Below are 13,623 nucleotides of genomic sequence, written 5' to 3' on the forward strand. Positions count from 1 at the left end.
GGGGATGTGATATGGTCTTCTTTTTACTCTAGATATGCCTGAGCTTTGTAAAATTGTACACAAGAACGTATTCGCGTATTACACATTTAATACATTTATGTTCATTTTTTAAAAGAAGATTCTTAAACAAACAAACATCTCAGTACAACAAAGGTGCATCGCTGCAGAGAGCAGCAGCGTTTCTCGTGGATGTGACTGTCTGTTCCAGAAACCTCAGAGTGACACCCCGCGCCCGCCCACCCTTGGACCATCATGGAACTGATGATGGAAACGTACTCTCCAGGACATCCCAGCGGGAGATTAGGAAAGTTGGAGGCGCCTCGCGGGTCGCCGCACTTGCCGCCCGCGCCCCCCTAACCCTGCGTTTAGGGAAGTCTTGACTTTGCAGCTTGCGTACCCCACCGCCGCACTGGTGCTGATGCGTGAAGGTGCTGCCGCGGCGGGCGGGGCAATCCGAGCCCGCACCCCCACCTCCTCTCCCGCCCCCTCCCCGCCGGCCCCGCCCGCCTCGCCCCCAGCCTGCGCCCCGGGCGGCCGGCCCGCCCCTTCCCCTCCGCGCGCAAACGAACCTCTGGACGCCGCGTTCCGCGGCTGCCGGCTGGGGCCGGGCGAGGGAGGGGGTTAGCCCGAACAGCCTGACTCTGCAGTAGTCTCCCGAGCGCGGGCTGCGCCGCCCGAGCCGCTAGGCTGGGGAAGCACTAGCCGTTCGCTCACGGGCCGGCTCCTCCAGGCGCTCGCAGGCATGCAGCCCGGGAGCAGGCGGCGCGCCCCGGGCCGCTGCTGAGCCGGCCCGGGCGGCGGGGACCATCGCCTGCCGAACCCCTCCCACCTTGCCCCGGGGCCGACGAGCGGCGCCCCGGCACCCCCTCTTCGCCCGCAGCCCCGCCAGCGCCACCCTCCGCGGGCTGCAGGGGCTCATGCAGCCGCCAAGGTAAGCGCGGGCTGGGAGCGAGACGGACCCGGCTCTTGACATCCCGGAGGCGCCGCCGCCACTTGCTCGGGGCACGACACCGCTGTGGTCCTCCCCAACCCTGCGTCTCATCTTGCTCCCATCTTGCCCAGATTTGGAGCTTTGCTGCGCCTCGATCCCTTTAGCTCTTGGCAGCAGTAAAGTTTTTGTGGTTTGGTATTTGCTCTTTTTTCCTAAAATGCTCTCCCCGGGCAGCCGGCAGCGCGCGTGGTTGGGCAGACCCGGCGAACGTCTGTACCACTGTGCGCGTGCTGGGAGCTCCCTTTCTCCCGCGCGGCCGTTGCAATCGGCCCGCGGAGCCTGGGACTGAGCGTGCCACCCGGCTGTCCAGCCGTGAACCCCATTGGCAGGACTCGCCCGGCCCCCTCCTCCTGCTCTGCGCCCGGCTGCCTAACCAGCTGCAGAGTCGCGGCTGGAGCGCCTGCCCCGGGGGGCGTCGACGCGGCGCACTGTCTGAGCTCGGGTCCGAGCGGTCCTTCGCCTGGGAGGGCAGGTGCGCAGGAAGGTGAGGGGCTTGGGGTGAGTGTTAAAGGGATAGGATCCCCGAGTGGCCCTGACGTTCCTAAGTGGACAGGTGGGCCCGGCGGCCCGGGCACCGCGACGGCTGCGCGCGTGGCCCGAGCCGTGGCTCATCCCAGGGAACGAGTGGGGCAGGGGAACAGGTGTATTTAGGGGGAGGACCGATGTGGGGGACGCTCGGATGCAATTCTTGATTGCATCCTCTTAATGTAATTGCATAAGATTTGCTCGGAGGTAGAATCAATTCCCCCAAATTGAGTTTTTTAATGGGAGCCTGCGAGCTGCTGTTATGTGGTGTGGTTTCGGAAGGCGTTGGATTGTATTTATTTTATAAATCGGACGTCTTGCGATCGGATTAGGGGAAATCGCGCCATCTAGCGGAAATGGTACGCTGCGCGTTTCTTTTAGGCCGAGAAGTTGGATGTTCTCAAAGTAGGAGATTCCGGCGCGTGGCGTGGAGGCAGGAACCAGCAGGCGGGTCCTGGGATGAGTATTTCTAGGTGTATTTACAGTCCGGCTGAGCGGGAGCTCAGCGACGCCCCCAGCTCCGCACGCCGAGCTCAAGGGCCAGAATTGCACCTCGTACTGAGTGGCAGGTTGTCACCTCGAGGAGATCGTCACCTTCTCCTTCTGGCTTGAGGGTCCTCTAGCAAGAACATAACGCAAAATGTTGCCTGCCGGTGAGTCTGTGCCTGTTCTCTGGGCATCTGTCCCAGAAATCGGAAAAACCTATGCACGGACCGTGGTCTTCTCCCATGTATCACAGATGAGTGATTTTTCAGGCGAATCTTGAACCGTAAGCCCTAGAAAAGGGATTGGCTGTGCTCTAAAGGGCAGCTGAAGGAGAGAATTGGGAAAGAGTCTGGTGCAGATCTGTACAGGAAAGGTATAATATACCAAAATGGCATTTTTTTTTTTACACAAAGAAGAGGCTTCCTGCTGTTCCAATACCACAGCGAGTGACAAGCAGGCCTCCTTTATGAGAGGGACATGGTCTCCAGTTAGCAACTGGGGCGGACTTCGCTGGACAGCCAGCTGAGCCGACAAAGACTGTGGGTGGGGCTCCCTGTCCTTGGTGCCTGGTTTTTGCTGCCACCTTCCAGGCCAGATGATATTAGCACTGAGCTGGACTCTCCCTGTTCTGAAGTGTAGTCTGCTTCCTTGTAGAGCAGTGTGGTGTTCTCCTTGTGGGGAGGACCCTTGCGCCCTTAAGATCCTCTGAGCTGTGGTGGCGGTGAGGGAGGTCCCAGCCTCCTTTTTTCAATAGCCCTGCTCCCATCATTTCCCTCCCAGGTGACAGGTGCTTATGCTCTGAATAGACATATGGAGTGGTGAGTGGCTTATCTGCTCACTCCCCACGCTATCTCAAACTGCCTCGCCGTTTGCAGGTGTTTATTTAATAACTAGATTTATGACAAAGAGGGTCTCGCAGTAACCTGGCATCTTATTCAAAGAGGGCTTCTCTGACCTTTGCTAAGAAACCTCTGTCTGCTTTCTTTCCTTACAAGCCTCTCCAAGGCGTGACTCGCTCCATCCCCAGGGGGTGTAATAATACAGAATGGAGGATGAGAAGCTCCTGGTTAATATGACCCTTGACTTGGCTCTTCACCCGCCCTGTGGGAGCCCAATACAGAAATTCTTAGATGAGGAGATGCAAAATAAAATGAATAGGTAGTCAGCATTCCTAACATCGGGACAGGGAGTTTTTCAAGTCACTCTCACAGTGATGCTCGCTGCTTCTAGGAAGCAGGCAGGAAGAGGTGCTGGCATTTCCACTGCTCAAAAGAGGAAACTGATGCCCAGAGAGGTGCAGAGGAATAGCCAAGGTTCTGTAAGTTTAAAGTGCTTTTTTCCCTACAGCCTTGCTACCAAATGAATCAAACTCAAGCACTTGGTTTTACCAAGTATGGCCCCCAAATAGGGCATGCCATAGGAGATGTGTTCACCTATCTCTCCAGAAGCCTGCCATCCAGAAAAAGAGACAGGATATACCCAGATGAAACTGATCATAAAGTTCAGGCTTATTGGAATCTGTTACTTCTGTGAGACAAGGAGGCACTCCTACTTAAAGATCACTGTTCTAGAACTTGACTTACAACCTCCCAAGTGTAAGTTCAAACCACGTTGACGTGTCTGCAGTGTTCCTGTGGCTCTCTGGAGAATGGCTTTGCTTTTCAAACAACATTCATTGTTTATCCATTCAGCAAACATAACATAGACTTAACTTGAAGGAGACCCAGGCTTTCTCACCTGTGGTATCCAGCCCCATTCAGATGACAGGCTTCTCTTTTTCTCATTTTGACTGAATGACACCACAATTTCAGCTTCTCTTCCCTTAGCAACAGAGCTCTGAAGAGCAATGAACAGGGCAATGGAAAGAATGAAGAACTGTCTTGCTCAAGTGTGCAGACAAGGTCAGGCAGAAGTCAGTTTCCTTGGTGGCAAATGAACATCTTTTAAAACGATGCCAGTTTCTTAGCCAGGTCTGACCTATGAGTAGAAAACGCTGTATCACACTAGAGCCTCTGGGTCAGGAGGCAAGAATACCCACTGAGGTGTGAAACTTCACAATCTGTGGGCAAGAGGAAGAAGAAATTTTGAGATTTGGGCAGAAATCAGAAAAAAATGCTAAATGCAAGTACCTTTTATAGCCCCATTTGAAAGATTTAAAGTCACTGCTACTTGACAAACATAAATACGCATTATGTACCTTATAAAATTATGATATCCAGATTACTACTGTAAAAAATTAAAGTGTAGCAGGCACTGTTTTTGTGGAAAATAATGACAAAATTGCCGGTTGAGTTTACTTCTCATTTTTCAACTGTTTGTTTAAAGCAACATTCCAAGATGGAGAACTTTCAGGAATCAGGACCCTGGGTTTGCCAGAGTCTGAAAATCTGGCAGAAACTTGAAAACAAAAGATTCTGTCAACAATCTGGTAAAACAAGACCAATTCTTACAGATTCTGTGTCCTCCACAGGGCATAACAGAGATGAGTGGGTATGAGTACCAGTGCCCTAAAACTTGTTGATTGATATCTCACTAGGGTATCGTTTAGTAGTTACCATCCGATGTGGTTTCCACTTCTGTTTTATTTTTTTGTCTTTGGAGATGCTCCGAGCTCAAGGTCTCTGCAGCAGCTTGCCCTGGTTGACAACAACGATCTGTCCTGGTTCCTGATGATACCCACTCTATATCTGCCCTTGTGAGCAGAGATATTCTCCCTCAGTCCTCAGCAAGAGGCTCGGTACCATTACTTATTCTTTTTTTTATTGAAGCGTAGTTGATATACCACATTATATAGGTTACAGGTGTACAATATAGTGATTCACAATTTTTAAAGGTTTTACTCCATTTATAGTTACTATAAAATATCGGCTATATTCCCCATGTTGTACAATATATCCTTGTAGCTTATTTTATACATAATAGTTGACATGTCTTAATCCCTTATGCCTGTATTGTCCCTCCCCACTTCCCTCTCCCCTCTGGTAACAACTAGTTCGTTCTCTATATCTGGGAGTCTACTTCTTTTTTGTTATATTCACTGGTTTGTTGTGTTTTTTAGATTCCACATATAGGTGATAGCATACAGTATTTCTTCTTTGCTGTCTGACTTGTTTCACTTAGCACAATGCCCTCCAAGTCCATCGATGTTGCTGCAAATGGCAAAATTCCATTCTTTTTTATGACTGAGTAGTATTCCAGCATGTATATATATCACATCTATGGTTGCTTCCATATCTTGGCAGTTGTAAATTGTAAATAATGCTGCTATGAACATGGGGATGCACATATCTTTTAGAATCAGTGTTTCTGTTTTTTTTTCAAGTATATGCCCAGGAGTGGAATTGCTGGGTCATATGGTAGTTGTATTTTTAGTTTTTTGAGAACTCTCCCATTACTTCTTCTTAGCACACTTATTCTTCTTGAAGGTGGATGCAAACAATTTTTCGTCCTCTTTAGGAGTTTTCTCCTTGATGACTTCTTTAAACGAGACCAGGTGGAAGCATAGGAACACACAAAGACTGACCCATGATGGCTTCCTAAACATCCGTCATGGTATAAGCCTTGTCGGTTACAATGTGAACACTCCACCTGAGAATTCAGTCTCCTGACAGACTTTTTAATACATTTCCCAATTGATCTGGACCACAGTGTGTATTTTCCTCCAGGTTCGCTATTTAAAATCCATGATATCTAGTTGTTCAAGGTGCTTCCACCGTTTTATCCTCTTCATCAAAGTCCAATCCACTTGTGAGACTACCACATCTTCCTGGTTACCCCTTGCAGGAATGCATTTACCTGGCTGTCAAAGAGGCTAGCTCAGGAAACATCTGCTGGGCCATCGCAGTGACTTGGAAATTTGCTGCCAGTGTGCATTTTCGGCCCCAGAATAGAATAGAATAAAATAGAATAGATGACTCTTACAAGAACAAGTCCCTTGGACTGCTGAGGGTGCAGCTAAGCTACCCCATGGTATTGCTGCCTCTGCATCCATTTTGTTTGGCCAAGTGGCCTGTGAGGACCTTAAATTGACACCAGCCCCCTCATACAAGTGCATGTGCTAGGTAGCAGCCAGCCCTCGTGACCCACAGTCTCCCCTCCTCCCCAGGGCCTACCCCTTGTGCACCCGTCAGCTAAGACCTCCATCAGGCTCACCGAAAGCTCACTCTTTTGGTTTGAATTGACCTATCTGGCCTTAGCTCAGGAACCCCAAAGCACTCTGCCCACAGACCCTAATCAAGACATGTGCCACAGGGCTTCCCTGGTGGCACAGTGGTTGAGAGTCCGCCTGCCGATGCAGGGGACACGGGTTCATGCCCCGGTCCGGGAGGATCCCACATGCCGCGGAGAGGCTGGGCCCGTGAGCCATGGCCGCTGAGCCTGCGCGTCCGGAGCCTGTGCTCCACAACGGGAGAGGCCACAACAGTGAGAGGCCCGTGTACCACACACACAAAAAAAGACATGTGCCCCAGGTCCTGTTTTCTGTTTGCACTGGGCCTTGCCTTCCCCATGTGGCCCCTAGAAGTGCACCAGGTACTTCCTCCAGGACCTGTGAGTAATGAACTTCCCTATTTCAGTTTCTCTCGTGGTCTGTAGTTGAACCCTGGCTCACCATCCAGCACCTTGTGCTCCACTTGACAAGTGTGAATGTGACAGATTCATAACAGAAGAGCACGTGGAAATGCATATTTCATTCACAGAATTGTAAAAACTACCAGCTTTCTTCAAAACAATTGGTACCTTGAAAAGGATAAGAATTAATTGGAAAGAATAAGAAGTAATGTTTGTTTGGAAGTTTTGGTACATAACTTTCATTTACATTTAATATCCTTCATGGAAAGAGGTAGAATATAAATAATAAATAGATTTTTAAGACAATTGCACTTTCTCAGATGGGCTTCCATTTATGCAAGCAAAAAGAAATGTAGAGCTTATGGGTGTTCCCTGGTGGTCTTGTGGTTAGGATTCGGGACTTTCACTGCCACGGTCTGGGTTCAGTCCCTGGTCGGGGAACTGAGATCCCGCAAGCTGTGTGGTATGGCCAAAATAAAAAATAGAGAGAGAGAGAGAGAGCTTTGAGTGCAGACTCACCTGTAGACGTGATGAGGCTCATGGGGGCTTCCCCTCACAGGTCCAGACCTGCTAATGACCCCTCACTCCTAAGGTTGGTAGGTCATTCTGCCCCAGAGCAAGGGATTCGTGGGAGTTTAATTTGTGTTGTTTTACATCAGTCAGTGCAGCTAAAATAGTTTGAAATTTCGGAATACTGATTTCAAAGTGCTTCCCTTACTATCCTGAAGCATACTTGTTTTTGTATCCTTGGGTATCTCAAGATCGTATGGTAAGGAAAAGCTAGAGGCCACCCTCTTCAATGCTGTGAGAGTTTTACATTGCTTTTATTTTTCTCTGCTAAGAGCATTTTGAGAAAGGAGATCCCTAAACTCCAAGCATCTGATTTCTTCATGAGCAAATGGACGCTATTGGCAGAGCCTACTGACTTCAGGGGTTCATTGCTAGGGAGCATACTGCTCCCTACATACACACACCTGGGCCAAGAGTCAATGAGGGCAAAGCAAACCCAAGCCAAAACGGCACCCAAACCAAGATGGCACGTAAGTCCTCCCTTTCTGGGTCAGTGACCAATCTCTAGGGGTGGAAGCCCATCTGGCTTTGAATTTAATTAAGACATGCTCTGAATAGCTTGAGGTCTGAACGGACTGCGGTGAATTGATACTGTAGATAGATTTACCTAAACATCTTGTTGTGTTATATTTACCTGTCACTCAGAGGCTATTAAGTCAGGTAAGCACTCTATGAAACCTTGACCTAAAGATACCATTTAACATCCAAAAGAAAGAAGAAGAATCTATAAGTATTTCAACTTCATAAGTTTTTAGGGGAGTAGGGGAGATGGTTCAGGAAAATTTTTCTTTCCTTAAAACATTTTAATATTTTTGTTTGTTTATGGAAAACAGTATATCTCTAAACATGCTCACATCTCTAATGAATGACCCATCATTATACATATGGAGCATAACAGGAAAAAGTAAACCCCAGTGAAGATGAGAAGTAGCTGTGATTTGGTGGGAAATACATTGGACTTGGCATCACAAGGCCTGGTTTTGAGCCTCTCTCTGCCATTTATATTCTTGGTGACCTTGGACAAGTCACATAATCTCCCTGAGTCTCAGGCTCCTCATTTTGAATTGGAGACAGCTGTGCCCATCCCATAGTTGAGACAACCCTACAGTTACGTGGGAGACTTTGTCTTATAGTGGTTGATCAATAAAACTTGAGTATAACTGATCATGCACTTAGAACCCACCCAGAAGTCAAGGTTATCTAAAAGTCTTTGGGCATTAATTCGAAAAGATACATGCACCCCAGTATTCATAGCAGCGCTACTTAAAATTGCCAAGATGTGGAAACAACCTAAGTGTCCATCAACAGATGAATGCATAGAGAAGACATGTCATATAGATAGATAGATAGATAGATTAGATATAGAGATATATATACACACACACTGACATATACATACACACAATGGAATATTAGTCAGCCATAAACAAAGAATGGAATTTTGTCATTTACAGCAACATGGATGGACTTGGAGGGCATTGTGCTAAGTGAAATACGTCAGACAGAGAAAGACAAACACTGTATGATATCACTTATATGTGGAATTTAAAAAAATACAACGAACTAGTGAATATAACAAAATAAAAAGAAGCAGACTCACAGGTATAGAGAACAAACCTGTGGTTACCAGTGGGGAGGGACTGGCAATACAGAGCTGGTGGAGTGGGAGATACAAACTATCGGGTGTAAGATAGGCTACAAGGATGTATTGTACAACATGGGGAATACAGCCAATATTTTGTAATAATTGTAAATGGAGTGTAACCTTTAAAAATTGTATTAATTTTTTTTAATATTTTTAAATTTAAAAAATTAAATAAAAGTCCTTGGGGAACGCTACAGATTTCCCCACCGTCCCCACGCATACAAAGGCTGTAGCAGAATCAGGTACATAGTAGATACTTTGTTACAATCAAAACAATGGTTCTTATCCATGATATAAAACTAACATTGGCAACTACTTATCAACACTTACTCTATGCCAGGCATCTGCTCTAAATTTTCTATTATTGTGTTAACTCATTTAATCCTCACAATAATCCTCTGAGGGAGCCAGAGTCTATCCCCATTTTTCAGATGAGATAACTGAGGTTTAGACAGTCTGTTCAGACTGCATGTTCTCGGCCAGCGTGCCATATTGCCTCTGTAATGTAACAGTGCAGACATTCCCTCAGCCTCCAACAAATTGAAGAAAAGAATACCGTCGTGGTAGAGGCTAATGTCACATAAGCAACACATTTGTTCTTTCTCGATTGGCACCCTTCCCCACCGCCCATCAGCTGGGGATCTTCATTTCAGCTTTGCATTAGCCATTCTAAACAATTTTGAATTTGATGAATAACTTGGTCCTCTGTTCCTATTGCTAAATGTCTGTGGTATTTGTGCTCGGCACCGACTTGTTCATTAATCCAAATACTGCGGCCTTCTGCTGGTTAGGAGAGAGACGCAGACTCGCTGATCAATTCAAATAGTTGCCATTTGGTGGATAAATGGGTCCAAGTTGGTTCTTCTCCCAGGAACTTACTGGAATGGGGAGAAGCAGACACTGGGTGGTCTGTCCTCCCTTACAGGAACCTGGTGCATCTCAGTATGGGTACCCAGAAGTTGCTTTAAAACAAGAGGTTACTAAATGTTTACAAGGTGTGGTTTCAGGTATACAGTAGTATTGCTGGGTATGACTGCTGAAGAATTTCATGCTGACACTAAAACATAGAAGTGTCACTTTTCAAATAACATTTCCTACTTGCTCAGCAACATTTCTCTTGGGAGAACCCAGAAATGTTCCAGATGAGGCCCCAGGATGGGTCCTCAGAGTCAGGTATGGGCAAGGCCAGTTAGTTACAAAGCCAACACTAGTTCACTGAATTCCTAGAGATACCAGACTGTGAAGCTGGGAGACCGCCCTCCCCCTGGGGGTGGGCGGTGGGATGTGGTGGGCAGCCAGGCCACGATTCTGCAGATTGAGAAGCTGCGGGTCCAGAGGTAGGAAAGGACAGGGACCACACAGCTAGAGGTAGAACTGCTCCAAATCCCAGGTCTCTCTCTTTCCCCACATCCACTGCAGTGTCTAAAAACTCTCAATCTGAACACCGACAATGAAGCAATTCACAAATACTATCACTTCGTACTGGGCTTTGTAGGCAGAAGAATTTGCAACTGTAGACCAGCTAGTAGGTGTGCACTGGAGTCGCAGACAAGAGCTCAAGAGGAAAGTGAGGAAGACTTTCATACATGAAACTCCAGCTATGAACTAGCTTATAATCCCAGTTAGCAAGGAAGGGGAGAGGTATCAAAAGAATAAATGAGGCTGCCCCAGGAGCTTACTGAGAATCTCAGAGGTCAAGAAGGAGAGGTGCGAAGGACGGAAGGAGGGGCTTAAATTATGGAAATGTGACCTCAGAAACTGTTAGCATGTCATCAGGAGGGCTCCAACCCAGCCTGGGCTGAGGCTGGGGGACCTCAAAGGGAGTCCTTCCTTCTGTTCTGAGTAAGAGGATGAGTACAGAGATGCACGAGGGTCAGTGGAGGCAGAGAGAAGACCAAACATCTCCATGCCTGGGAAGGAGTTAGTGAGCTCATCAGAGGTGGTGTGACAGCTGGGAGTCACCCAGACCTGCCCAAACCCCACTCTGCCACCAAGCCAGCTGGGTCACCTCAGGCAGGTTACTTGCCTTCTGCAGTGTAAGTTGGGGTAAATGAGTGTTGTCTGACTTATGGATGAGAGAAGAGACAAGACGTGTTTTCGAATGAGAATTGAAGTCCAGGAAGAGAAGAGGATGTAGTTTTATTTATTTATTTATTTTTTTGCGCTACGCGGGCCTCTCACTGTTGTGGCCTCTTCCGTTGTGGAGCACAGGCTCCGGACGCGCAGGCTCAGTGGCCATGGCTCACGGGCCCAGCCGCTCCGTGGCACGTGGGATCTTCCCGGACCGGGGCACGAACCCGTGTCCCCTGCATCGGCAGGCGGACTCTGAACCACTGCGCCACCAGGGAAGCCCTAGGATGTAGTTTTAAAAGGCATTTGGCATTCCTCATATGGACTATTTTATTTTATTTATTTATTTATTATTTTTTAAGTGAAGTATAGTTGATGTATGATATTATATGTTACAGGTGTACAATATAGGGATTCATAATTTTTACAAGTTATACTCCATTTATTGTTATTACAAAATATTGACTATATGCCCCTTGTTGTACAGTATATCCCTGTAGCTTATTTTATACTTAATAGTTTGCACTTCTTAATTCCCTACCCCTATATTTCCTCTCCACCCTTCCCTCTCCTCACTGGTGACCCCTAGTTCTCTGTACCTTTGAGTCTGCTTCTTTTTTCACATGGACTGTTTTATATTTAAGTCTACCTCTACATACGTACATCCCCTTTGACTCTTCTTGGAGTCCTCAGCTCCTGACATAATGGAGGGACTCATAGGGCTATTTCGCTGAAAGTCAGAATAAAAAAGGAAATACCCACTGGGGAGGGAGCAGTTGAGGGCTTGCTAATACTTTTTGGTAAAATGATAGCTAGCTACATAGATAAATAGGTTGATTGATTGATTGGTTGATTTTTATGTGTGCTTATGTGCATATGGAAATATCTAGAAAGATGCACATGAAACTGTTGATAGTTATGGCCTCCAGGGATACTCACCTGATTTCATTTAACAGGAAATTGATTTTTGAACATGTGTGCATATTACTGTTTCAATTTCTTGAAACAAATTTGATGTTAGATTGAAGGAAACGGAAAGTCCAGAAAATTTGTTCTCCTAGCATTTTCTTTTTTAAAAAAATCCCTTTTATATCTTTCCAGCATCATGAATATGCCCATGCCTACCAAGCAGGGGTGTGCTTCTGGAAGCTTCTGAGGTGGACACTCCATGCTGATGTCCCATGCCAATCTGGTCCTCCAAAGTGAACTCCTGAGCAGGGATGTTGCTACCCCACGGAGCAGTCTGATGTGATTTGTCCACAAGGTGGAATTTTGACAGATGTGTACCAGACAGTATGAGGCCAATGGTGACACAGTTGTCACCAGATCTGGTACTAATGAAGTCTTGCTTTGCAGTCAGTGGTCAAGTTCGTTAAAGAAGCTACTGACAAAGACCCCCCATTCTAAAAGATTCTTCAGCCTGGTAAAGTCCCAAGTTAATTTGAGGCAACAGGGATGGGGAATAAACGTGGGGCTCCTGAGACACCACACAATCACCCCTCTCAGAGTCCTCAGAACTAGAATTATTTGTCTCCACATCTGCCTGCGCCCCTGGGCTTCCTGGGGACTTCCTGGGCGAACTGTCTGCTGCTTATCCGAAAACTCCCAAAACCCACTCAGAGCCTAATACTCAGTGCATGCTTGTTGAATGAATGAAACAGAAAAACAAATAAATTAAAAGAATCTGCCTTGCATGTGCGAGTGGGGTGGCGGGGGCGGGGGTGGGGGGGGGAGGTCGGTGGGGGGTGGATCTTAGTAACCTGATCACAGACATTAAAAGACATGTCCAAGAGCAAATAAAATCTGCTAATGTTTTAAATCCATTGAGAGAGTTCGAAGAGAAAGTGACATATCTCTTCAGTTTCTGAAGAGCTGTTGGAATGTCAGGGAAATGTGTGTTTCAAAAAACCATTAAAATATTGGAATAAAATCTGTATGTTTTAATTACTAAGAATAAGCGTCCCTCAGGGTGAGGGACAGAGCTCATAAGCCACGGAAGTAGTGTGCACACACAGAGAAAGTAAAGCTACAGCAAACAAACAAAACCAAGATAAGCCAAAGTGGGAACACATTGGACGGCTTTCCGAAATCAACAGTAAAGAGGTTCCTTGATGCCAGAGTAAGGGCAGTGAGACCCAAAAATGCTTTGGAAGAAGAGAAGCAGGGAGATTCCTAAATTGTCATGGAAACAAATAGGTCAAGGACAGCCTGTGGCCCTCTACCCCAGGAACGTCTGGAGAGAAGGGAGCAATGGCAATTAAAGATGGCAGTCATATCCTTGTGGCCAAAATATCCAACTTTCCTTCCACACCTGGCCTGCACCCAAGGGCGTACATGCTGGGCCCCCTGCCCACAAAGGAAGCCCACCTATCCAGGAAGGGTCACTTTTAATAACCACTTTGTGGAATAGATACTAAAAAAGTAGTATCAGCAAGCATTTTGTAAAGTCCTAATTAACTGGCCAAAGCACAACACGCTTTCTGAAAAGAGAACATGAAACTGGACCAATCTGTTAGCATTCCTTGAGGAGGTAGAAACAGGTCTGGAGCAACCCAGGGATGAATTATGTTTAAACGTTCAAAATTCCTTCTGACAAAGTTCCACCCCAAAGGTCATTTCCAATAGTAAATTCCTCCAAAACATAAAGGGAAATTTCCATGGATCGGAATTGTCCTTAGAGACAGGAAAAAAAAGAGGATAAACAGGTACTTTTCTAGATGAAGAATTATAAACAGTGGGGATCCCCAAGGATCACTGGTGCTCCCAG

General features: G+C 46.8%; 1 protein-coding gene across 1 annotated transcript in view; it reads left to right on the forward strand.

The window, feature by feature from the left end:
• Nucleotides 1-607: 607 nt before the first annotated feature.
• RGMA (repulsive guidance molecule BMP co-receptor a) overlaps nt 608-13,623 on the forward strand; it is a 44,529-nt gene continuing 31,513 nt past the window's right edge. Inside the window, exon 1 of the mRNA XM_019945932.3 lies at nt 608-931. Coding sequence (XP_019801491.1) covers nt 918-931 — 14 coding nt within the window. The 5' untranslated portion in view covers nt 608-917. The remainder of the gene's footprint in view (nt 932-13,623) is intronic.

The sequence above is a fragment of the Tursiops truncatus genome, chromosome 2, assembly GCF_011762595.2.
Source record: "Tursiops truncatus isolate mTurTru1 chromosome 2, mTurTru1.mat.Y, whole genome shotgun sequence".
Lineage (NCBI taxonomy): Eukaryota > Metazoa > Chordata > Mammalia > Artiodactyla > Delphinidae > Tursiops > Tursiops truncatus.